At 36.8% G+C, this 27300-nt stretch overlaps 1 protein-coding gene across 6 annotated transcripts in view; it reads right to left on the bottom strand.

Annotated features, from left to right (window-relative positions):
- myb (v-myb avian myeloblastosis viral oncogene homolog) overlaps positions 1 to 27082 on the bottom strand; it is a 32042-nt gene extending 4960 nt beyond the window's left edge. For 2 of the 6 annotated variants that reach the window (XM_063072201.1, XM_063072214.1), the window contains exons 1-13: positions 26958 to 27082; positions 19685 to 19802; positions 19314 to 19385; positions 18451 to 18543; positions 16870 to 17090; positions 15478 to 15709; positions 14856 to 14936; positions 14447 to 14551; positions 12920 to 13174; positions 10392 to 10528; positions 9941 to 10055; positions 9722 to 9841; positions 6960 to 7067 (exon numbers count right to left, since the gene is read on the bottom strand). In XM_063072201.1, the coding sequence (XP_062928271.1) occupies positions 6960 to 7067; positions 9722 to 9841; positions 9941 to 10055; positions 10392 to 10528; positions 12920 to 13174; positions 14447 to 14551; positions 14856 to 14936; positions 15478 to 15709; positions 16870 to 17090; positions 18451 to 18543; positions 19314 to 19385; positions 19685 to 19802; positions 26958 to 26992 (1692 nt within the window). In that variant the 5' untranslated portion in view covers positions 26993 to 27082. Of the gene's footprint in view, positions 1 to 6959; positions 7068 to 9721; positions 9842 to 9940; positions 10056 to 10391; positions 10529 to 11794; positions 12158 to 12919; positions 13175 to 14446; positions 14552 to 14855; positions 14937 to 15477; positions 15710 to 16869; positions 17091 to 18450; positions 18544 to 19313; positions 19386 to 19684; positions 19803 to 24091; positions 24229 to 26957 lie in introns of those variants that run through there. The other 4 variants (XM_063072193.1, XM_063072208.1, XM_063072221.1 and 1 more) reach the window with 4 other exon arrangements.
- Between the last annotated feature and the right edge of the window lie 218 nt (positions 27083 to 27300).

The following is a 27300-nucleotide window of genomic DNA, read 5'->3' as shown; positions in this document are numbered from 1 at the left end:
TTGAACCATACGCCGTAGCCTAACGCGCACCTCTCCCAAAACGTAACTACGCGTCGCAGACCACAACAACTGTGATTGGTCCACTTGGTAGCATTGTATTTCCTCCTACGCTGCAATAGCTTGCCATTGGGCGACTGAAGGGCAGGGAAGGAACTCTGGCTGCAATGCTTTCCATAAAGCTTTACAGACCTCCGAAATTATGGAGGACCCTGTGCTTGATGCCAGTTTGTAGCTAGCTGCTACAGCCTGTTGACTTCCACCTGAAGCTAAAACTCGAATAGTGATTGCCAGTCTGAGTATACTGTGCGTACACTGATGCGAAATAAATGGTTGGAGACGATGAACCAAATCGTCAAGTCTACCTACAGACATCCGAAAATATTTGAAATGCATTTCCTCGTCCATGTCTCTCAGCGGCCAGACAAGCACAGAAAATTTACTCTCCTTCAGTTTCAGTCGCCATTGTTTGAAGTTTGAGTTTCTTTGTTTCAACATGAAGAAACCCAACACAGTGGCTTAGAAACCCCACGGCCAACTAGCATTTTGGTGGTGAATTGCAGAGCAACGCAGACACACCACGCACAAGTATAAATGCTCACAACGGCATAAACTAGTATGCACAAGTATAAATCAGCCTTAAGATGTGATTAGTGAGGTGTGTCTAAAGATCAAACGGAAGCAAAACTATGATCTTAAGGGTTGCAATACAGTGGCACAGTATTAAAATAAGGGAGTTTCCCTGTGATTCTCCAAAGTGGAGTCAGCACAAAGAATTTTAATTCCATCTGAAACAGAATGGGAAATCTAGTCAGATGTGCAGGAATTACTCTAGGAAATGCCCAATTATATTTACAGAATGATGCAAAATGAATTGCAAATGGTTGCTATTGTATTTTACTCTACACAAGGTCAATTTTCAATTGCATAATACTGAAAACCCTTTATGTTCCATTTTTATTTAACAAAACAATCAAAACATTTAAAGCCAGTTGACTACTGGTTGGAAGTAAACAGGTTTTAAAGTACAGCAAAGATGGTGGTGCAGCAAAGATTGTGGGCACAGTTTGGGGGAGATCAAAGGTTATGGCGTGTAAAGCTGGTAAAATTAAGTAAAAAGGAAATGATAGATGAAAGGTTGGTAATGGGACATAGTCCAGAGACATTGATGAGAAAAACAGAATTGTAATTTAAAATTATTAAAGGAAAATACCGAGGATAAAAGAAATCTGACATTATTGAACTCAATAGCAAATGTAGATGTTTAGCCAGTAGATAGTCTGTTCTGTGAGCTTAATTCATTATTACAATAAAGGTAGAGTAAAGCATTGAAGTAAAATGGACAATTAAACTGTCTGTGAGCTTAATTCATTATTACAATAAAGGTAGAGTAAAGCATTGAAGTAAAATGGACAATTAAACTGATGATGGACATGAACCTCAGAGTTATGCTTGTGGACTGAACAGGGCTATTCATCAAAACAGTTATACAATCTGTGGTGGACTCACCAGTACTAAAAGGAGTACGTTATGAACAACAAATACAGTGCACTGAAATGAAGAAATACAAATAAATAAACAAACAAACAGCTCTGCAACTGAACCTCTTAGATCCAAACTATGCCATCTTGGCATAGGTGGTGGTAGTCTAGATTGGACGATAGGCAATAGCAAGGCAAAGACCAGATGGCCAAAAACTGCTATTCCGAGAGATGGGCGCAACATAAAGATGTTGATTGACACACCAATACATTAATAAATTTCAGTGCCAGCCCATGGTAACAGGTAATCTGAATTTTTGTAGCAATCTTGTACACGGAGTTGAAACATCAGTTATTGGAGTCTGCATATGCTTGGCCCCTGCACCCTGTACATGCAAGTCCTACAACCAAGATATTCTCTATTGTGTCAAAATTAAATAATCCATTTATTTTTAATTTTCAATGTTTTTGCTCTTACAATAGTTATTAGTAATAACTATTACCTCTACCCCTGGTTGAGTTGCATTTGAAAATGAAGATATGAATGTATAGTTGTAGCAATATCTAGGGGCAGCAGTGTGGGTTTTGATAAATAACAGATGCTTATTTACAGCCTGTACTTTGTGAAAAAGCAACAGATTATGGGCTAATGTTCGATAAGCTATATTAGTATCTTCAATATCCACTGTTACAATCCTGCCAAATGCCATAACCAACTTTAAGCCACACTATATCCGTAGTAGTGACCCTCTTCAGTAGCAGACCAAGAAATCTGAGAATGTTTGTACATTGTTATCTGCCTATGACCATGGGGTGAGTGACAGCACATGCAAGTTATGATATGTGGGTGTGAGGTTTGCAGCAGTGCTAATTCCATCAGGGTGAGATGAAATATCTATTTTAAATGTGTGTCATAATAGAGAGACACAATGAGAGTGTGATGTGAGGGAGGTGCATTCAGCAATGTCTAAGCTTGTGGTACATTTGACTATTATAGACCTACCATGGCAACACTTTTCCAGAGCTTGATGCTTATCCTTGATTGTCTTGGTTAAACATCCCAATGTCTTTGACTCTAATGTGCAGCATCACCCCCATGAATCCCAATGACCCTGATTTCTGTCTGAGGCTGACGTGAGAGATCCTTCCGGAAGGTGAATCCATAGAAAGCACTGGCCAAGCACTGAAGACCTGTACTGATCTACTGGTTGAAGTGTTCACTGATATCTTTAACACCACACATCGACAGTCTGCACCCACCTGCATCAAGCAGGCTTCAGTAATTCTGGCGCCTAGGAAAGAAGTAACCTGTCTCAATGACTATCATCCAGTCACTTACATCCACTGTGATGAAGTGCTTTGAGAGGCTGGTGATGAAACATTATCAACTCTTGCCTGCGAAAGCCACTTGATCCACTCCAATTTGCCTACCATCACAACAGGTCAACAGCAGATGCCATTTCATTGGCTCTTCACTCAACCCTGGAGCATATGGATGGTGCTCTTAACCCACTACAGCTCAGAATTCAGTACAATCATCCCCTCAAGACTAATCAATAAGCTCCAAGACCTTGGCTTTAGTACCTCCTGGTGCAATTGGATTCTCGATTCCTCACTTGCAGACCCCAGTCCGTTCAGATTGGCAACAACATCTCAGCACAGGTGCAGCACAAGGCTGTGTGCTTAGCCCCCTGCTCTACTTGCTTTATACTTTTGACTTTGAGACTGAGCACAGCTCCAGTGCCATACTCAAGTTTACTGATGACTCTTCTGTCACTGGCTGAATCAAAGATGGTGATATATAAGAGGGAGATTGAAAATCTGGCTGAATGGTGCCACAACAACCTTTTACACAATGTCAGAAAGACCGAGGAGCTGATTATTAACTCAGGAGGAGGAAACTGGAAGTCCATGAGCCAGTCCTCATCAAGGGATCAGAGGTGTAGAGGTCTTTATATTCCTCAGTATCACCGTTTCCTCTGTTTACCACACCTTTCTATCTCAGCCACCCTATGCAATACTACCACTACTGGACAGTGCGAATGTGCACCCATTACTGTATGATGTTACAGTAATTCTTGTACTACCATCTTATCAGTGTGATCTTATAACTCTTGTACATCTTATTTTTAAGGTAACTTTTTAAATTCTTTCTCACTTCTCTTCCAATAATTGTGTACCTGTGCACTTGTAATGCTACTGTGATACTGTAATTTGTTTTGGGATCAATAAAGTATTTATCGATATCTTAGAGGATCTGCCCTGAGACCAGCATGCAAGTGCCATTACAAAGAAAGCAAGGCAGCGTTTTACTTTCTTAGAAGTTTGCATAGATTCAGAATGCCATCTAAAAACTTTGACAAACTTCAATAGATGTGCAGTGAATAGTACTGACTAGCTGCATCAGGGTCTAGTATGGGGGCACCAAAGTCCTTAAACTGAACAGCTTACAAAAAGTAGTGGATATGGCCCAGCCCATCATAAATAAACCCTCCCCACCATTAAGCACATCTACAGAGAGCGCTGTCACAAAAAATCAGCATCAATCAAGGATCCCCACCATCCAGGGCATGCTCTCTTCTCGCTGCTTCCATCAGGAAAGAGGCACAGGAGACTCACGACCCACACCACCGGGTTCAAGAAGTTATTACCCCTCAACCATCAGGCTCCTGAAACAGAGGGGATAACTTCACCCACCCCAATACTGAACTGTTCTCACAACCTATGTACTTTCAAGAACTCTTCATTTCACATTCTTGGTATTTATTGCTTTTTAATTTATTTTTTGGTATGTGTAGTTTATTGTATTTTGCACATTGGTCATTTGTCTGTTTTGTTGTGTGTGGTCTTTTATTGATTCTATTGTGTTTCTTCATTGTATTTATTTATAATTCAGAACATGGGAACATTGAGATTCAGCATGGAGTAGATCCTTCCAACCCTTCAAACCACACTGCCCAGTAACCCCCAACAACCGTTAACCTAATCACGGGACAATTTACAATGATCAATTAACCTAGCCAGTACATCTCTGGACTGTGGAAAGACACCAGCGGATCCAGAGAAAACCCAAGCATTCCATGGGGAGGACGTACAGAGACTCCTTACCGAGCGCACCAGTATTGAACTGTGATGCCCCAAGCAGTAATAGTGTCATGCTAACCGCTACACTACGGCACCCTATTCACTAACTGTGAATGCCCTCAAGAAAATGAATCACGGTTCGATATGATAACAATGTATTCTGATAATAAGTTTACTTTGTACCTCTATAGCACAGCTCTCCAACTTCCCATCACCTTTACAACACTATAAAGCTATAAATACATACCTCTTGCATACTGTGCTATTATTTTTTGGGTCACATCAAAATCAAAAAATTTCACAAACAGCTGCAGTAATAATGCACCATCCCTTTGAGAGAAGTTTGCCAGATTTAAGCAGTGTTTAAAGCTAGGTTCTATCACTTCTGGCATTAACTTTTCACTGTGGTGTGCAGTTTCCTAACTTTGCAGTTAGTCCCACGTACATGAAGCAATTATTTAAATTAGCAGGCACCATAAAATGGCATACTATCTTAAGAAGAAGAAATAGAAAAACCGTTAATTTCATCTAATCACGATTATCCCTATTGTCAGGGGCCATTCCATATACTTTTATTTTTACTTTAAATATACAAATAATTTGTTTTTGTTTTTACCCACTGTATTTCAATATTCTATGTTTATAATTATGTTATCTTTATTGACTGACCTGCTGAATATTACCAACATATTCCATATTTTTGTTGTTTTTACCAGCTTAACCTGTCAAGAATTTGGGTCCCTCGGAATTATATAAATTATTTTCGATTCTTATGGATGAAGTTCAAAGAAACAGTAATTTCAAGTATTTCCAGGGAATTTATGTCATGGTTAAAAGTTGAAGGATTTGGGAGTAGATATAGGCAAATGCTTTTTGATTGTACAACTATTCTCTTTTCACACATCTAAGAACTATTGACATGTTGAAAATAAGGTGCATAGCCATGTTTAATTATTTTATTAATATTGGAAATTTAATCAAATACCACTGTGATTAGTTTTTCTACTGTTATTGCCCAAATGAATTTCCCCTGAATTTTTGATCCTATTTATAAATGTATTCCCAATGTCATATAAACAGCTACATTTTGTGCATCCTTTAACCCTAATTTTAGGTCAGGAATGGCAGATAGAACAAAAGGTTCTGGGAGAGTTAAACTCCCATGTCTCACAACAACGCACCCATTCCGTAGCCTACTGAAAACAACTGGGAAGCAACAGTTGGGGCATGTCTAGGTTATCAGATCCATGACAGAAAGGTATTTTGAGATCACTCAGAAAGGGAAGGTCTATGAATTTCTTGGGGGCATCAGGGGAAAACTCGTGTTCTACCTGGAAAGCCACACTGGGCCATTAATTAAAATATCAGTTATGCTTAGTTGCGTATACAGAGCCTCATTTACATTTAATGGATGAACTCGTAGGTTTCTGGCAAAGCATCCTTTGTCCCTGAAGTATTTCCAACTCCAATGGAACATTGCTAGTAGGTAAAAAGAGGTTGGAAAGAAAATCTCTCTGGTAATCTTTAATCAACTATCTTCTGCATGCTGAGTCATTTAATAATGATCTCTCTGGAAAGATAAAGTTGAATGCACCACTAGCTGGTTGATCATTTTGAGCTAGCCCATTTTTGGTTAACGAGTGGTCATGGACTAAAAGCACCAACTGAGCTTGCCATTTCCACTTCAATGTAAAGTGAACTGCAGATGATGTAAATCTGAAATAAAAACAGAGAATACTGGAATGCTCAGCAAGCTAGACAGCATCTGTGGAAAGCAAAAATAGATTTAATCTTTCAGGTCAGAGAACCCTTTTCAGATTTCTTTGTCAGTTCCAAAGAAGGATCTCCAATCTTGAGTATTATCAGTGTTTCTTTTTCTACAGATGCTCCTTAATCTGCTGCACTTTCCATTTTTTCATTGCCATTCTGTTTACCCTCACAATATCTTGGTAATCCAGAGACTGAGCTAGCCAGCATCCACTCAATAATGGAGACTACTGTATCATTATGAGGAAACTACCTCTATTAATTTTGTTCACTTCAGAGTTAATGATGTTAAAAATAGCCCATTTTATATCTTCAGACTAAAATATTCAAAATTAAAATTATTTTTAAAATTTGAATGAAAATTTAGTTGGTGAATGTTGCCTCTGCAATTAGTCAGTGAGTTGCGATGTTAGTTCTCTAGTCTAAAAATACAATGTATTGTTCACAATCTTTTACTTGAAGAACAAATATAGAATTTGTGTGTATGCATGTTGAGATTTGGAATTTTTTTCCAGTAATGTCAGAATAATACAAAGATTTCCATCCTTCCCCTATTTTAAAAACAGTTGTCAATGGCATTTTTATTGGTTGCAATTGATCAAAAAGGATCAGATATTTTCGCATACTTACAGGTACTTCTTCTAAAGGACTTTGTGAGAAAAGCTGAGTACCCAAGTGCTCTCTTTCCCATGGTGCCAATGTAAAAAACTTCCTCATTTTCTTATCAGGAGACACCATCTGAAAATAAGTGATAAATTACTGGATCTACACAACAAGAATTTTTAGAGAAAACAACTTGACCTACAAAGAAAAACTAAACATTTATTGTGGAATAATTATCTTCCATTCTCTGAATGTCTCCACATACCGTTTCAATTCAACGTTAAGATTATCTTAAGTATTGAAGAGTAGCACAGTATATGGAAAAGCCAACATTACCACAAATCCAAAAATCAATAATCAAAAAACATTTCTTGTATTGCTTTTGAACTTTACCTGGAAACTCGAGAGAAAACAACCAAAATTAAAGAACTTTGGTCTCACTGTCCAACATATATATCCCAAATTACAAAACAATCTTTGAATCTTTATGTACATTCTTAGTGCACATAAAGGTAATGTTTTTCCTATAACTTTCAAGTTGTTTTTTGTTTTTGCTGCCATTGTATCCTTCATAAAGCCAATGTAACATGTGTATCAGTAGACAGGCCTGAGACTTCTACTATCAAATTTTGCTTTGCTAAGATAAAAGGAGATCTTTTAAATATGTCTACCTGGCTATTGAATCTAAGGCCAACTTATTGGGCAAATAAAACCAGAATACTACGAAGCTTAGGGATGGCTCGCAAAAATACTAATGCTGGAAATTATTTGAAGCAAATCTATTATGCTGAAAGAAACTAAACCAGTATCAGTCCCAAGAAATGTAAGTATCACTAACTACCTAAACTATGATCTGTCCTATTAATTCTTCTTTAGACAGCTACTTTGGGTGGTTGCCAGCATTATGACATCAACCTTTCTTGGGTACTCAATTATTTATTTAAATTTAGAGATACAAGATGGAACAGGTCCTTCAGAACCAATGAGCCACACTGCCTAGCAACACACCTATTTAACCCCAGCCTAATCACAGGGCAATTTAAAATAACCAATTAACTTACTAACCAGTATGTCTTTGGAATGTGGGAAGAAACTGGATCACCTGGAGGAAACCCATGCATTCACGGGGAGGAAGTACAAACTCCTTACAGACAGAGTCAGAACTGAACTCCAAACACTGACACCATTATCTAAAATAGCATTATGCTAAATGTTATGCTACTGTGGTAATACATTAGTATTGGATAATTAATCACATGGTTATAAAATGTGTAAACTGTAAATGAAGAACAAAATGTGTAAACTAGAAACCAGTTTGACCTGTGGTAATATACAAGTACTTGGTATAGTGTTATAACTTCCATTCTCTTTTTTTGCTAGAGCAGTTAATATCTTTAGTAAAAACATTGAACCTTCCATTAAAAAAGTCAGAAACTTGATATGACGATGTTATGCTCCTGTGAAATAGCAATACTTAAGAGTATTATCCAGATTTTCTATCGGAAATGAGAAATGAATAGGAAGGTTGGGAAAAGAGAAATGACAAATATGATAGTTTACCACTGTACTGTGCAAAAGTCTTAGGCACACATATATAGCTAAGGTGCCTAAGACTTTCTGAAAAAACATGGAGAAGAAAGGGAGTTTGTAAATCTGCTGGGAGCAAAAGATGTTAGGAATGGAGCGCAGTGGGACAGGTGGCAGAGAAGGAGCACCAACAGCAGGGTGGCACAGGTGCAGACATACCCAGCCCTGAGACACCAGTCAAGGTTTATTGATTACAGAATATCTCCGGTGCTCCCCAACCTCTCCCCCTTGCCTTCCCCTTTTCTCCGCTATGATTCCCCTCTCCCTACTCCCTTCCCACTGTTTGTAGCAGCAGCACAATGCAATACACAAAATTACTATAGTACTGTATAAGCTTAGAAATTCTACTCTGCCTTAAAGGATTCCCTGGTAGTGTTCTTTATTTTGTGTTAAGCCCATGGCATCATCTGTAATAGAAATGGCTTTGCATATGCATAAATTAAATCCATCACTGGAACATGAGATCAGGGTGCCAAAAAGCAAGGAAAGCAGGGGTGGGGGCTTTGAAAATATATATCAAAGAATGAACTGAAATTATTGAAAGTATTGGATGCCACTGCAACTAACATCAATATAAACCCATTTCTGAGCCGCGTACAGAATAATCTGGTGCAGCTAAAACTACTAGAGCCATATTGTAAGCAATTTGATATTCATTGTACTTGAAAGCTCCAGAGCAAATTTCCGGAGGCGTGTCAGATGGACCTGATTGTGCTTGACAATTGGATTCAGATGAAATACCTTCATATGGCGCACAAGACCTATGTGCCAAGGTATAATTTCCAATCATAATCTCCTAAACCTTGCATGAGAGATGGATTATGAAAGACCAATGGATGAAACTTATTACAAATAAGTACTTAAAAAAAGTAAGTAATTCATCTGTAATTTTGATTTTTTTTTCACTAGGACATCCTTTCCTACTAGTCATGTTCTGCCACTTAAATATTTACAATACTTAACACAAAGAAGCGCAATCTGCTTCAATAACTAATTTGATGGTCTCACCCTAACACAAATATTCACTTTATCCTATCTATTCTTCCCACCACCTTTTCTATAATTTAAAAATTTATGTTTTTTTTAATCTTTCATTTCCATTTCTGATGAAAAGTCTCTAATCTGAGTTGTTAAATATTTCTCTTCCCACAATAACTATCTGACATGCTGACTGTTCATTTTTAGTTAAATAAAGCACTTACCTCTTGCTTAATTTTCTTTAAAAGTGGTTGGCCATTTTCATGAAAACTATTTATAATTTCATTTTCATCAGTTTCTTGTTTAATTACATCTTGTATATCTTCAGCAAGGTGAGATGGTGTCTATTAATGTAAGGGAATGAAACATGATCAAAATAATTCTACAAATGGGTTTCAAGTGAACCTTTGCAGAGTGGATATTAAACAGCCAGACATCCATACCAGCACTTTCAAAGATCCATATTTGACTTCTTGGCTTGCAAGTGCATTCTTAAAGGGTGTGGGTGTTCTCGGAGAGCCTTCCAATATTGATCTTCTGATATTTGGAGTTCTGAAACTGTTTTATGAAGGAAAAGCTAAATTACCATCTTTCATTTAATCTCCTAAAAATACTAATTTTGCTATCACTCCTGAAAGTGAAAACATTTTTAACATGCAGATCAACAATTATTTTCCAATTAGATAAGTCTTCTTAAAACATTTAAAAATAGATATATAATATTCTTTTTATAATACCAAGTTATGATGAAAAGAAAATTTTCCTCATACATGCCTTACTTTATCAAAAACCTTTAACATTCTACCATTTAAGGCAATCCTAAATAGTGTTTTTTTTTTAATTTAATTATGTTAAGTAAAGAAATAAACAAAAGTTAACAAGTAGCATACTAACGCATCATTTTCTTTTTGAGTCTTGGGTGTTTGGTCGCGGTGCAGAGGAGTTAAAATAATCTTTTGATTGCACACTGGTGTAGAGGTTAATGCTGGAGATTCCACTTCTAGGTGATCACTTGAAGATGTATTTAAAAACTGAAAGGAAAAAGCCATTCTAGTGAACTAATGCAATCAAAAAGAAAATTATAAAGCATCATCAACAAAAACCAAGTTAACAGTGAGCCTATAACAGATATAATTGTCAATTGTGCACACAAAGTAATTAAAATTACAGCTGAATGCAATCACGCAACACCCAAGGATGCAAAGTTCTGTTTCCAGTAACATGATAATAACTTTCATGGATGTTCATAAAAGCTTAAAAAAATAAATAAAACTATGAAAGGAGGACAATACTTAGATACTTAATGAATTATTTTGGGGAACATTTTACACTTGAATAACTATAATCCTTTTGTTAAAACATAGGTACTCCCTCCCCAAAAAAATCAGCCAATTGGTGCAAGCTACTATATTTATAGCAGCATTGTACCAATGAAACCTCTACAACTTATTTTAATTTTCTGGAATGTTATGAAGCTGCCTAATTTGCAATAACCTAGTTAAAATATAAACTTAGTTGCTCCCAAATCTTCAAAGATCCAATCCCAATCACAGATTAGCATTCCTACTGACTGCTGTGTTTCCTTCATGTAGCATGCAACATCGAGGTCTCACAAGGTTCTAAAAGGTGTCTTGGTTTAAGATGTTCTCTATATCCATGGATTATCCAATGTACCTGCTCTCTTGAGGCATACCTGCACCAGGCATACTTTGAATCCCAATGAAGGTCCAGGTAAAAGGAATCCAGTTTAATCCAAAGTACTCACATTCTCTTACTGTACTTTATTGATCACACTTAGGCAGGTGCAAGGAGTGCCTCATCATCTTTTGCCTGACTACACAGAAACTGGGATGGTAAACTGATTTATCTGCCTTACTTCATTTATGCTTTTTATAAACTTAACAATAAACATTTAATATTAGAATATTAGCCAAAATATGCAAATTAAATGTACCAATAAGGATTGTGTTGTAATAATAATTTTTAAAAATTTTGTATCCAGAAATCAGAAGGATTCACGTCCTAGTTACGGGAAACACAACTTAAGACTAAATTGAATATAAAGTGGAAAAGAAAAACTCTGTGAATAAAGTTGGCAATTAAGCGCAAAACTGAAAGTATAATGAGCACAATGCTGATCTGAGAAGAGTGGTCATAGGGACAGCAGTGAGTAGGTTAAAAATACATAGTCAAATCAGTGAGTATAAAAGTGATTAGTCATTTGTTCCACAGAATTAGTTTCTAAATTGTTAACCATTACATGTCCGTTGAAGTATTAGTAATATATGTTGATCTACCTGTGAGGGAGAGAAAGGAAGACCTTTAACATGGGCACACTTGGGAGTAGAGCAGCTGAAGTCAGCTAATGTGGAGCAATTACTATCACCATTAAATGAATGGCTAGCATGGCTTTTCTTTTTGCAGCACAGGATTGTTGGTGGAGTGCAGAACTTTGAAGGAGAGAATGGGCTGAGCGAAGTAGGGGAGGCCTGACAAACCAGGCTTTTACTTAGGCTTGCGCTAGTATGTCCTCCGCACTGGCAAACGCTGTTTCCTTTTTGCTGAAGCTGTGTGATTTTTGCTGGAACAATTTTGCTAGGTGTGCTGTCTTCCCCTTCAAGTAAGTCGAAACTGCTGAGTTCACCCCATGTAGATGGATCCTGAAACGATTTGGGAGGCACGAATCTAAAAATGTCGAACAGTGCCACCTATGTAACTAACTTTCAAAGCTAAAATAAAACTTGCTAGGGATATTCTTTTCTCAACTAGTTTTTTAAATTTTTTAAAAAGATCTCTAAAATTTTTTTTGCTCTGAGATTTTAGTAATGTAACTATATAACTAAAACAACTGAGTTGCATATAAACTTGTTTCTCTCTCATCCTTTTACAGTTTATGCTGATCTCATCTGTTTTTTTCTGAATGCAATATATTTAGCACAAATCTATCTGCATTCATTTAAGGAAATTGACATTCTAGATTTAAATGTGTAACTTGATTCAGGGTGCAGAAAGTCAAATTGAACAGAACCCTCAACATTGGCAGAATAGCAAAATAAGCAATTCCTACTAGTTTGTTGTTTTTGCATCCTATCCAATTTTCCTTCCCAGAGGGGTATATAACAAGTAGCCAATCTGAACTTCTATAAACTTTGATAGAAATTATTTCTTGCAGATTTCAATCCAGCATAATTTATTGTATGTTTATCTCAAATGTCACACCATACAGTTAAAGATAAATGCATATTATTGTAATGAAAGATTTTTGAAGTGTTCTACTAGGCAATCCATTATACATAATTTCATATTCCACCTTTTAACAGCCAAGTAAACTTAACTACATATGCAAATCCTACATATTAACATGAATTGTAAGTATATATCCAGTAGTCATTAACTGCAAGCTGTTAAAAAATATCACTCACTGAGTCTAGTAGTTGAAGTGCTTCTGTGTAATCAGAGTGTGGAACACTTCTTAAAGGTGAGAGTATTCCATTAGGATGAATCATACATCTTGCTGGTGACGCACTTTCTTCTGGCAAGGAACCAAGATCCCTATGAGGTGGATGTCCAGGTTGTCGATGTTCCCCTATGCAAGTAATGGCCAGGCTCCTGTTGTGAGCTCCTGAATTATCAATGACTACAGTACCATTCCAGCTGGAGTAATCAGCAGTTTGAGTCTGCAGAAGTGGGAAAGTAAAGGAAGTCAGCAATACAACTGCATATGATTGAATCAGATACTACCTGAAGCTTTTTAGCACTTGCATGATTCTTGTAAATTGCATTTGAAACCCCATGTAAAGAACTATACAATTTGTTGCTCTGCTAGCTAAATTAGAACTCATCTTTTTCTTCCCTCAACAAGAAAAAGGCAGACGATTAAAATATTACAAACTATGTTTAAATGTCCTCATTAATTAATAATGTAAGTGAATAATCATCAGAGCTTTGATCTAATCAGGGATAATATTGGGATGACATATGGTTTATAAAGTGTGTTCTAGGAGTATTTTCTTGTACTAGTTAAAATTCTAGTGCAGGCCATTTTAGAATGTTGAGTTAGAGTTGCTTTTGTTGCAGTAAATTACTGCATCTAACCCTTTTTGATGGTACAGCTCACACCAACGCAACAGAGGTGCGCAAATCAAAATTATCAGAAAATAGAGAAGAAATTAGAGATAAGCTTAATATGTAGTCAGGTGATGGAAGAAGTGATAAATAAACATTTAAAGTAAATCAGTTTTATGTAGTTTCTAAATGTAAACTATTAGTATAGCTATGTATATTATCATGCAGGTTATTTTTCATGCAGACCTATTGCATCAACAATCCTCATCGAAATCCCAATCATGCTGGCCACTTATTTTCACTTGGTTTTATCTGGCTTTTACCACGTACAGTAAAACCAAAACCAGCACTTTTACAACTGAAATACTGATCACACATTATCCGATCAAAATGCCAGATTCTGTGTCATGCATCACTATTTGCTAATAACTTAAACAAAATGGGTTAATTTGACCAGCCATGTGTAATGTATATAATGTGTAAATAACCAAATGTACAGTTTAAAAACAATGGCGTAAACACTAAACATGCAAGTTAAAAAATGAATACAAGTGATGAAATACAATGCAAAAAAGAGCAAAGCCTTTGAAAGCAAAAGCTAGATCTAGAAGTTGGCTCTAGATTAACTTTGTCAAACTTGAAATTTTTGGCATGCTTCTGAATAAATATATTTCAATGCCTTTGTGCAATATGTACCTGTTGGTTCTGCAATATTGAAGACTTTTTGCAAAATATGCAATTGCTCTACAATGGCTTTGTAGATTTCAGCTTTAACTTTAAGGATATGAAATTAATATAGAGCCTTTCTGAGGAAGAGAGGAAAGGAAAGAGCACTGGAGTGAAGCTGCTAGCCCTTTATCCAAGCCGCACAGTGACATTCTTACTGGTAATGCCTGCTGCCCTCTCAGTTCATTTTCAGTCGACATTAGTAGCAACTCTAATTCCTTTATTCTTTTTTCTTTTTCAGGATCTTCATCATTATAGTGTCTCTGAAATTAAGAGTTGAGGGAAAAGAAAGAAGCGATCAAAGGGAATGATTTTAAATATGACGTTACACTGATTAAGACTTCCAAACTTCAGCTACCAAAGCTGAGGCCAAGGCAACCGTGAAAAACCAACCCAACTTATAATGAACTTCCTTGAGGATAAATGGTAAAACCTAGCTGCTAAAATAGAGAGGATAAATAACTTCTAAAGTAGAGCTTTAGATCATATTATTGAAAAATAACAAAAAGCACAACAGTGTTAATAACTCACATTGAGGTGATTAGGTGAAAGAAATATTAAACTTACCTGAATAGCCGCAGTGGCTGGTTGAGGAACATTGGCCATATTCACGTGCAGAGAAACTGGATAGGGTATCTGATTGGTAATCTGAACCAAGTCACAAAAGAGCTAAATCAAGACTAAATGAATTTTTGCTTTTTTTCTGAATTATTTGTACGTTTGTATATACATAAAAGTAATTCCTGGAGAGGGATGGGCTCCACCAGGTTTCAGATGCCAAGCCACGCTGTATGATGAGCATACCAAAAGCGCCCCCACAACTCCACCAGGAGTTAAGGGCACACACACACACACAAAAGTACTCAGAATACGAGATAATTTTAATAACAAATGCAACTGCAATGCTCAACAGGTTTTCAAGAAAATGATATAATCGTAGATCTGACTCTTTATTACCACCTTGCAATCAAATACCTAGAAATACCCTTTCTTAAGGACAGGAAGCATCTTAAACTTAATAATGGAATTGTAACATAAATCAGAAATATTTAATACAAAGTTCATTCCTGAATAAGTTAGTGAATGAATTTTATTATGCTAACTGTTTAACATTAATACATGCATATAGTACAGCATAGGTATGATTGGCAGTTACTGAAAAGCACAAGAAAAAATCCTAAAATCCTACCTCTTGTGGATCAGGAAGATGAAAGTATGCATAGTCACCATTGACTTGGGGCTGACTAGCTGATAACTGGGTAGATGGAGACGTATGTGGAAAACCCATAATAAGGTTATTTTTTTGAAAATTCGTCGTAACTGGCGGCTGGCTTGTTTTAGAAGACTCCTGGAGGTAGCCCTCTTGCTCTACTTTACGACGCATTGTGGAATTCCAATGGTTCTTGATAGCATTATCTGTCCTACATACAGACAATTTGAAGATGCACATAATTCAACAACTTATCCAAAAACAATTACAGAGAATAATATGCTACTAAATCAAAAGGCTTTGGCTGTATCATGGTAGGCCAACAACCTATGGAAAAATGTCATTATGTTCTTTCTAAAAATCTACTATAATGGCGGTAAACTGAACATCTATATCCACGAATGGAAACTGATACATTATTCAAACAACCCAAGACTCAAAGACTCATTAAGTAAAAGATTTCAGCTAGTTGACCCCAATGATATATATCATAGGAACGTGCTCACTTACAGTGAAACAAGTATGATTATTTGAAATCTAAAATGCAGACACTTCCCCATCAGAAGTTACTATTTTTATCCCCTGAAAATGACTAAAGGAGTATTTGCATTTTCCTTTCACTAGAAATTGTTAGCATGGTCACACATCCTAAAACTCTATCCTTAATAATTATATGCTTATAAATGCTATCCCCGTCTGTATGGGGATAAGAAAACAATACGAACAATAACTACAATTTTCACGAAATAGTGATGCATATATACAAGGAAACTTGGGTTTGGGAAATGTACAAGGACGTGCTTAATTAAAGCACTTGATTTACAATTTGCTTCACTTTCTCAACTAAATCAGCAAAGATTAAGAGGCTAGCTGGATAGTTGTCAGATGAGCCATCAACACCAGGCAGTAGCTGAGCAATGAAGTTGTAGGGTAGAACTGCAAAGGCTTGTTGTCTCCTTAACCTATTTTAGTACCATTCTGCAATATTTTGCACTCACCACTTGACATTTTATCTGCCATTCTTGTCTACAGAAATATTTTGTTCATTATTGCCCTTATTACACTGTTCCTTAGTTTAATATTGACATATATAAATTGTAATTTCTGAATTCATTTTACTTTTGCAAATAATACATAAGCAATCCAAATAAATCTCTCAGCATTCTACCGAATATTCTCTCTACCATCCATTCTAACACAAGGTCTTCAATCATATATTGTAACTTGATTTGTCACCTTATGTTGCAGTGTTCTAAAGATCCCAGTATGGCACTTTAAATCCTAAGATTCAGTAATTTACCTTAGGACTAACTTTTCATTGGTCCATTAAGACTTCAGGCTATTTTTAGGAGGTTCGTTTTCAACATTTACCTTCCAGGAAGTAGCTTTGCTATTTCTGCCCATCTATTTCCAAGTCTTTTATGTGCTTGATATATAACCCGGTCTTCTTCCTCTGTCCAAGAAGTTTTTTTCACTTCAGGATTTAGATGATTGTGCCACCGCTCTCGACATTGTTTTCCTATTCTCCCTTTTAGATGCTTTGCAATAACAGACCAGCGCTTTGGACCATATTTCTGCACAAGTTCTATTACCTACAATAAATATTTTTAAGTTTTATAAAGGAAATAACCAAGTTATGCAAATTGAAATTTATAGGCGATCCCTCCCCACGTTACAGCTGTACAGGTTATAGAAATCTTCCCTTATGGAATTCACAACTCAATACCTAAAAAAAAACTCCCCTCAAATTTATGTGAAAATATGTTAAAAAATCAACATATTATTTTAACATTTTTATAGCAAGTCCAGATAATATTATGGAAAATTACAATAAGATCAGCTTTCTAGGAAAGTAACCACACCAACCCCACCGCAACGAAAGAATCGTTTGTTTTCTGAATTATGGAATGTTCCTTGTAAATTAAAGTTTTAAGCAATAACAATTGTTTATAATTTTTTATTTTGTCTTAAAATAATATATATTTTATTTTAATTTCATTTAGAGATACAGTGTGGAAAAGGCCCTTCCAGCCCTTCAAGCCATACTATCAGCAACCCACCAATTTAACCCTAGTCTAATCATGGGACAATTTACAATGACCAATTAACCTACTAACCAGAACATCTTTGGATTGTGGGAGGCAACTGAAGCTCTTGGAGAAAACACATGCATTCATGGAGAGGACGTACAAACTCCTTACAGATGACATCAGAATTGAACGCTGAACTCCGATGCCCTGAGCTGAAATAACATGGTGCTAGCCACTACGCTACTGTGGCGCCAATAACTTACTTGTTGATTTTTGACCGAAGAAAAGTAAATCCTATATATCAAAACATATGAATGAAGAACAAGCAGATTCTAATGTATTACCCATGTTATGTAAAATAAGTTTCCAAGAAGGAAAAGAGCTCTTAACATGCAACATTAAGCATCCATCTTTAAGTACTTCCGGGTTACACCTGATTATATTTGGACCATATACACAGGAGGTGTTTGCTAATGCATGGAGCCAAGTTCTATGAAGTATCATTTTAGTCAAGTACATAAGCTCAATTTGATGGGGGTACTTTTAAGTTTTGTATTTAGTTGGGTTTTGCATTAACATTTAACTTAATGTTAATTTTAAATAGCAGTCTATTTCAAAAGTGGTAATCAGTTGCAAACAAACCACCTGGAATGCCAGTTGCAATTATGGAGATGCCCAGAATGGTTGCTTGTTGGTAGGGGCTGATTCATGAATATTAAACTCAAATTTTAGAGAGTAGTAGAATAGCATGGGTCGAACTCTTTCTAAGAAATAGGTCTTGCATTCCTCTATAGAAACATATGATATCGTTTGTCATTTCCCTCATCGTGACTGCTGAGCATCTGGTGACTGTTAGGTTATTTCAGTGAAGTGCCAAAATGCATAAAAATTAAATGCTGAACATTTTACAAAATGACCCTACCCTTTGATCTTCTTCTTTTGTCCATGGACCTTTAATGAGTTCAGGATTTAGAACTTTTTGCCATCGATGTTGGCACTGCACATCAGTCCGGTTCTAGATTTGTAAAGAAATACAGGAACTAATTCTAATGTTTTAAAGTTTTCAAGAGAATGCACATCACTTTGTGGCTTTAATTCAAGACAATACTCAGCAGACAAGTTTCAATTCTGCATTTCACTTTTGAAGTATGTAAACGTGTAATATGAGCAAGAACTCAGTTTAGCTACTGCATACCTCAAAAGCTTTCAGCATTTATTTTCCCTTAACACCCGCAAAAAGATGTTTTATTAATAAATGGACTATGGTATTTTATCAATTTTTGGCATTGTCCATTACAAGGTTTGTTCATAGTTAATTTTTCACAACACTTAACTTCATCAAACTACATTTAATCTCAAAGTAACAGCTGCAGTAAGTCAGGTGTCAGATAGTTTACCAGGTGCTTGGTGGTAATATATACAATTATGTGGTGAAAGTGAGATTAAATAACCTAAAAATTAAATAAACATTTAAGGATTATAAATTGCATACAGCTTTTCTTCCATCTCTAAGAAACCTAAAATTTTTGTATAATAATTAAAATATATTTTTAAACTCAGTGTTATCAAGCAAACATAATTTTCAACAGTTTTGCCACATATTAGATGTAAGGTAATTGGATTTACTATTTTTAGATGACTGCTGTACAATGTTAATGCATTAGCCTTACATAATTAACATATCTGTTACTTTAACTCCCAAAACAATAAATCAGAATCCTGGCTCACGTTTACTTAGCAAAACTATTTTATTTATACTTACACACTACAGAAAGTAGTACTTACAGGGAGGAAGTTGGCAATAATTTTCCAGTCTTCCGTTCCATGTTGTTCAACCAGTTTTTTCAGCTTTTCATCCTTTAAAATATTAAGCAAACGGTTGCACTTGTAGCTTATTTTCACAGAATAATTAAAATTGCAAACTGAAGCTCTAAGCTTTCTGAATAAAGCAAAATAGCTGTTGGTTATGCCTGCATTAGTATCTTACATGTATGTGATTATTGCTTCATTGGGAATATACTACTTTTACTTCAAGAATAAAATGTAATTAATACAATTGAGGTGCAATTAATAAATTATTTTATTAATATGAACTCATCTTCCAATTAGGTATTTTAAAAAGAAAATCTTACTGCATTCAGTCAATCTTGACATACCTCTTCACGTGTCCATCGTGTTTTACTTAACTGGCGTTTACAAGACTTTGGTTGGGGACCATCATAATCATGATCAAACATTTCAATCTCTTCTTCCTCCTCATCACTACTGTATAAACTACAAATAAAACATTGTTATTAATTAGACAACACCTTTATTTCCCCAGTTTCCATCATATGTACAACAAATGTACCCATAATACAGGGAATCCCCACATTATGGTGGTGGTAGGGATAACATTCCTAGGAAACTGTAGTGCGATCTTCCATAAAATGAAGCTACACCATCTGCATTGGTGTCAAGAAGTGCAAGCTGAAAATGGCTATTAAGTAGGAAATACTTGCATTTATAATTGTATAGTTCCAAAGATTCCATTGCAAACGAATAACTTTTGGTATATTTTTTCCATGTTAAGATTTTAAATAGTAGCTTGTAAGACATAGTACAAATATATTTACGTATTATCTAAACAGTAAAAATAACCTTGAGCCCCTGACAAATATGCGCACGCAACCCTTTCTGATTAATAATGACCATTTTGATACCCAGCATGAATTTTGACCTTGCGGTTGGAAGAAAAATACTGAACTTTTATTAAATAATTGTCTACTCGTAACTTGCCATAAGCTCTTAAGTGAGCATGCACATGAGGATGAAGAATTCAGTTTAGTCATGTATGATATCCTTAGCCATCAAATTCTATTAAATTTATGATAAAGTATCATATCTAAAAATGTTAACTTCAGCAAAGTCATCAAGAAATATGCTAATATGTAAGATGAGGATAGAGAAATCTAACCCCAGAATTATTTATGTACTCATATGCCATATGCATGGGTAAATATCCAGAGCAATATCTACAATCTGAATCCAAAACTGGGTTTCAGTATCATTTGAAAAATTAACTATCGTCAAGTCTCCCTACAAAACGTAGAGAAAAAATGGGAAAATACAGTGTATTCCAGTTAATTGATACACATTGGGACCAGTACATTTTAACCCAATTAGCTGAAGGTATAAAAAAGGCAAACCACCATTTAACTGAGTAACAATTTATGTATTTAAATTAAATACAGAACAACTAGAACACTTCCAATACCTTACCATAGAACTGTGTATTAGTCCCTAATAGTTATTGACAGAGGAATCGATCTATCGTGTATTTCGTTGGCTGTAAATGAACAGAATCAGTGCAGACACCTCGTTCAGATAATAGGACTGCCTTCATACAATGCTTTAGACGATTACATCCCCCAAATCTTCATTTTCATTGTAACATTCAAGATGGGTATTGATACCTTTATAATTCCTAACTTGTTGAAGAAGTGAAATTGTTTCATTTTCACTCCTGCCGTTTCTGGTATTTCTAAGGTCGAATGCTTGAAATTTCAGTGAGCAAACAGTTCTGAATTGTCTTACTGTTTACTTCTCACCAGCTATCAGTGACAAAAATCACTGCTTTTTGAACACAAGTACACACAACTGATGCTATTAAAAAACTGAACCCTCTAAGCACAGTGAGGTGTCTAATGACTATGCAAATGCACGCAACTGATGCTAATTAAAAACTGTTCAGCCCCAACGAAAGGCATAGTGTTCCAAATAAATTAAGGGGATCTTGGCTATTTCCTCTATTTAGTTTTTGTTCTTTAAGTGTTGTCCCAAATGAATGGCCGCTCCAATTAACCAATGGCCCAATTAGACAAAATGCACTGTAATTTAGTATCACATAAACACACATCAGCAAGTTGTAAACCAGCAATGAATGGGTGAGAGAAGGTCCCTTGTGGATGGTACAGGCAACACAATTACAACATCTTCTTTTACAAAATGTATATAAATCTGATAATTATGCTCCTTAAACAATACCTCTTCTGATTTCAAGTCATTTCATTAATTTAAGAGGTTAACTCTGCTATAGAGTAATCCATATGTGAATATCTGTTCCCTATTAAATATTTTAGCCTATTTTGCAATGTTAGAAGGCAAATTCTCAGGTTTTAAAAACATAAAATTGCATTCCCTTCAATATAAATAAGATCCATTTTATCTTAACAAATGAGAAAACTTGCTGCTTTTATTCCTTATGCTCCATCCTTCAATGCATTAAACTAAGGGTCTAGTTCTGCGTTCCACAACTACGTGAATACCAATTGCGCTATTAATTGCATGAGATCTCGTCGTTCAGCCTAAAGGAGGCATTGTTCCTGAAGAAATTATTTTCCCTTCTCTCTATCCCGGTAGGTTACTCCATCTAGTGGTAGAGGCAAGAACAGTCAAATCCTCTACCCAAATGAAACTATGCACTGGAGAGCTAAAACCCATTCAAGGAGTTTGGCTGTTAAAAAATGTTTAACTTCTGGTATTAACTCTACTACCCAAGACTTCCATTTAATTTAATGCCTTTGAATACAAATATTCGTTTGCAATGTTTATATTTAAGTGCCGTGTAATGTTGCAAAATTACTTTATTGCTCTAGATTTGTTTTTGGATATTAAACTTTGTCACTGGTCAGCAGTTTAAAAAATTAACTGGGTTAAAAATGTCAGGGACTGAAATACGCAATGAATTTCATACTACTTGGACTCGATATGAAACATTAGAAGTTTTTTTGTATTCTGGCTCGGTACTGAGAATACATGTTCTACACCATAAATTACAATTCAATACAAACTTACATTTTTTTTACTTGGGAGGCATTATGATTAGAAACAGAAACATTCCTATTATTGCATTCGGGGCCAAATCAATATATCCTGACATAGTAATGGTTAACAGGTGACGATATTTATCTTAATGCCCAAGCTTACAGGAAAATTACAGCAAATTTATATTATCTGACCTCTTTCTACTCGGGATATCATCCTTAATACTAAACCTCACGCGCAACCGACCGAAAGATTCAAACGCAATGACGGGTAGTTTAAGTGTAATTGAAGAATCTTTAATGAACCATTTGGTTATAGGTACTTCTAAAAATAGCGCTAAAGCAATACGTTGGCGACAATGTGGTAAATGGTGAAACTTTAAAGCTATTGCTGAGTTCATAATATCGCGATCATAACGTTCTTACATTAAATTACGAGACTTTAGATAGTTTTTCCAGTGACCCATAAATGAAAGCTGAATAAACCACGAACTCGGCAGTTCATGCGCTAAAACACAACTCCGGCCCTGACTGATTTAACTCGTGAAGTTCTCAGATCTGTATTTTCGTGCGTGAACAAAAGCTTGCTACATTAACTTGAAACGTGCCGCATTACTACAGCCATGTAGTCCCGAAATTCTTAAAAAATCTTTTCGGTGACTCATTTATCTCAATAAAATATCGGCCTAATGGAATTTCCGCCGGTCGCGAGTACCAAGAACCTTTTGTCATATTTCAAACACTTTGGGTAGATGACATTGTTCCCCATTTCGGTTTATATGGACTTTAATGACGATAGACTATTTGATATACTCAATTTACTTAGTCATGGACGAATGGTCAAGTTCGAGAAAGAGAACTGAACAATTTCTGGCACTGTCACTGTTATGTGTTAAAACTTATTGACAACCTAGGTCAGAGTCTTTGCCAAGTTCAACTTCTAGTGATACATTCAACAACCAGCTTAATATTTTGTTATTCAGCAGTAGCATACAGTTTGCAACAAATTAATATCCACGTGTCATTTTCTTGCTCGTGCACGAAGAAAACAATAAAAATGTAATCTACTGCATTGATCAGAACTAGTTACAAGTTTCTCCATGCGTGAACACATTAGATTTTGTCAATATCATGCTTGTCTTGCACTCATGCAGAGTTCGGTGAATGATGAACATAGCCACTGCGAAACTACAATATAAACTAAACACAAACACGGACCAGTCAATACTTTTCTATAAGCAATGTGTCGATAGACAAGTATTAATAGTGCAGTTAAAACTAACTAAACTGTTCCATATTCAATATTCTGGAGAACTATAATGTAAATTGTCTTTTGAAGACTTCATGATTTCATCAAATGACCAATCTTGATTTTTTTAAGATCTTAACGCTGTATCATTTGTTATTCAGAAACTGTGCACATGACTGCACTGAAGTTCTGCACCTTTTAAATCTACTACAAATACATAATTTAGAATAAATTGAGGCAGCGATTTATAATCTAATTTGACCCAGTTTTAATTACGGTTGAAGTATATTGCAGAAGCTATCAGCAAATTAAACGTACACGGCTCCGGATCCATTCATAAATTAACTACATAAGATATCTAAACAGGACCGAACTTCTAGTTCACCATTTAACAAGTCTTCTTCTCTAACCACAGTGTAAACCTCACCAAATTAAAGTGAAAGTTCTTCCTCTTTCTGCAATAATAATTTTTTGTTCATCAGACAGCAGCCAAAACGTATAATAGTTACCTATTCCGTGGCCGCCGAGCCATGAGTTTCTAAGAGAGTGCGGAAGAAGTGTTGCAGCAAGTGATCACCCAAACTCACACGAGGAGGAAGCAAGTTGAGATTAAAGTGTACACTCTGTAAACACAGATTCCTACAAACAAAGCCCTGGACCCTCCCCTCCCGCCAAATCTCGCGCCCAAACCAGTGTCAAGGTAATGCGCAGGCGCACTTGTGATCTTGGCGGTTCTCCGTAAACCCGCCTTTTTCCTGCAATCCCCGCTAAGGCAGCGCCAGCAGCGCCCCCCCCCCCACCAGCTTTAGAAAGTAAACAAGTATAGATAATGCACTTCTGTTCTTCATCTGTCAAGTCTCACACACAATACAGACATCAGTGGGGGGTGGGGGATCCCTGTTGCTATTACTATGTCATTCTAAAACAATTACTTTCTCCTGCAGAAGGAAAGTCAGTCGCACACATGTCGACTAAACACTCAAGTAGCATTTCACGCTAAAGTGAAATGCTACTTGAGTGTTTGGAAAAGGGAGGTGGTTTATGTACCTTAAATGTAATTACCATTGCTCAGTAAAGTTTATTGGAAGTATGATATATATATATATAAATTATTGATACAACTAGTAATGCAAACTCCACATTTAAGAGATTAGATGGCGCTTTTCGTATATTGAAAAAAAGACGAATGCTTATTCCATAGATGGCGCAACCTAGTTTTGCAATGAAACCAAAATATGGAGTAATGAGGGTCCTTTGTTCAAAACCCTTCTAGTACGAAAAACAAAATAGTAAAACAAACATACATATTGCTTTTGATGTCTTCTGAAATGTACGATTAAGTCATTGAAAAAATCACAATCAGAACGGAATGTTTTCAAAACTATCGCTTAAAATGTATTGACCAGAACTCAGCATTGTACATTTTTCTTCGTTATACAATTCAAGTATGATTCTGTGGTGATCGGATAGAGTAGCACCGTCAGAAACGTTATTCGTGACGATAATTACAAATTTAATGCATGTCGTAATTTGGGACCTTGGATCACTGCAACACACTTTCTCTTCCCTGCGCACTCCTGGCACGTGTGTAATGCAACGGGACAATAACGCTCTGTCTGAAACAATTGGAGACGCTAAAACACAAAAGGTTTCCAGAGATTGACTGCAGTTCGTGGGTAGTAATTTCACTTCAAATTAAATTCCTAAGCACAGACCACATTACCACTAAGCGTCCACAGTTCAACAAGTAATTTCTCTGATAACTTGTTCCAAACATATTCGTGGTCATCTATCATATAAATGGATAAATAACACATTGTGAATTTCTCTGGGTGTTCACAAAATAATCTGCGTGCAACGTTTAATCTCTAGCCGTCTGTAATACTTAAATTATTATTTTGGATTAATTGACATTTATTTCTCCAAAACAGTACTCCAAAGACTCGTCATTCCAAGTTTTAAAGTCTAGATTTGCTCCTTTTTCCGCGTTCCTTCCGACTTTAGTCTACATTGACGCTTTAAAAATCACCTGTATTATGACAAACTATGGTCATATTACTTCGGCGATCAATGTCTATTTCCAATGCAGTTAGTTCTGCCAGGAGTATGAAAACATACTAGTTTATTTGTTCCTAGAACAGAACTTGAATCAAATATTACATTTGACGGTCGCACTCATCTGATCACTATCCACATTTTGTTTTGCATTCGGTGTCAGTTCTTTAAAACTTTTTTTATAACAATCTTGTCTTCAGTCTATTGTTTTTCTTCCTCTTTTTTGAACAATGGTTTCCTCATTTCCGTATTCGTCGTTTTCCCCGTTTGTTTTTGCCTCCACTTTTCTTCGTCCCCCACCCCCAGTTTGAAGATATTACTTCACCTTGGATTACTTTAACCGGTACAAGCATTTTACTGTCACCCTACTTGGAACCCCCAGTTGTTACATTTTCTGCCAAAAATGTTCCCCTCCGGCTAACCAAGCAACAAAATAGTTGAGTTTCCACAAACTTTTATCCTGCAAGTAAAACGACTCAATTCAATGAATATTTAAATAGTTAGTGAACTTTCCAACATTTACAGAAGATATTAATTGCACCAACACTGCATCCAGATTAGTCTGCTCCCTGCTTCATCAGGTGGTCAGGGTCGGTAAACAAGAATGCGAGTGGTGGTTTTTGCCAATGTGCAAATCTAACCTCACCTCCAGAGGATTCTTTAGTTTAATTTAGGGTTTCCATGATCCGCAATGTTTTGCTTACACGGAGACGGAAGAGATTGCAGTTGCTGGAATTTGGAGCAACAAACCAAACAATCAGTGTATCCAGCAGCATCTATGGGGGAATGAAAGGAACTGTATGCGTTTTAGGAGGGGAACCCTACACTAGGACACCATACTTTTATTACACTGTACCTAAAAGAAAACGCAAGAATGGAAAAATTTACTGAAAATACGCAAAGGGTCCAGTAGTATCTATGGAGAGGGAAGCAGAATCAAGCTTCAGGTTGCTATTTCATGATGACATCGATCATCGTGCGTCTGGCTGTGGGGGATGGGGGTGGTGGGAATCCCTACGTTTCATCCACAATCCCAGCACATCCGCCGGTGCTTGCTTTAATTTCGGTCAAAGACCCGCTCACGCAGTCTCATCGCTCCAGCTTCATTCTGTTTCTCTCCCTCCCCCGAGAATCACCACCGACCCAACACACAGCCAGCCACCACCACCACCAACTTCCCCGGAGCCTGAGATTCGGCCGACGGTGCCAGCGCTGCCCACGGCCGGGCGGCGCCAGGTGTTTGTAGTTGAATCGCCCGCCGTCAACCGCTGGGGCTCGGCCGCCACGTGACTGCCGGGGCCGCGCCCGCTTCACACCTACCTGAAGGTGCCGTCCATGGGCCTGCAGCCCTCCATCACCTCTCCCTCGAACTCGGTTAGGGCGCGACGCCAAATAGCCCGGGGACCAGCGGGGTGGGATTTCTCCCCAATCTGATATTGCTTGGACCGTGGCAACTCCGTCTCTCTCGCTTCCCCGTCACCCTCACCCTGGGAAGGTCGTTGTTTGGTCTCTGTTTTAGGCACTCCTTCACTCTCCCCGAGCTTGTCGCTGAGTGGAACCCTCCCGATTCAAAAGGTACCGGAGCTCTCGGCACGAACACTCCCCCCCCCCCGCTCTCCCGCCCCCGGTGCCTCGCACGTGCAGCTCGTGCCCGCTCCCTCAC

Source organism: Mobula hypostoma, chromosome 2 (genome assembly GCF_963921235.1).
Source record: "Mobula hypostoma chromosome 2, sMobHyp1.1, whole genome shotgun sequence".
Taxonomy (NCBI): domain Eukaryota; kingdom Metazoa; phylum Chordata; class Chondrichthyes; order Myliobatiformes; family Myliobatidae; genus Mobula; species Mobula hypostoma.
Note: the sequence above shows the minus strand (reverse complement) of the source record. Positions and strands in the feature narration are given on the sequence as shown.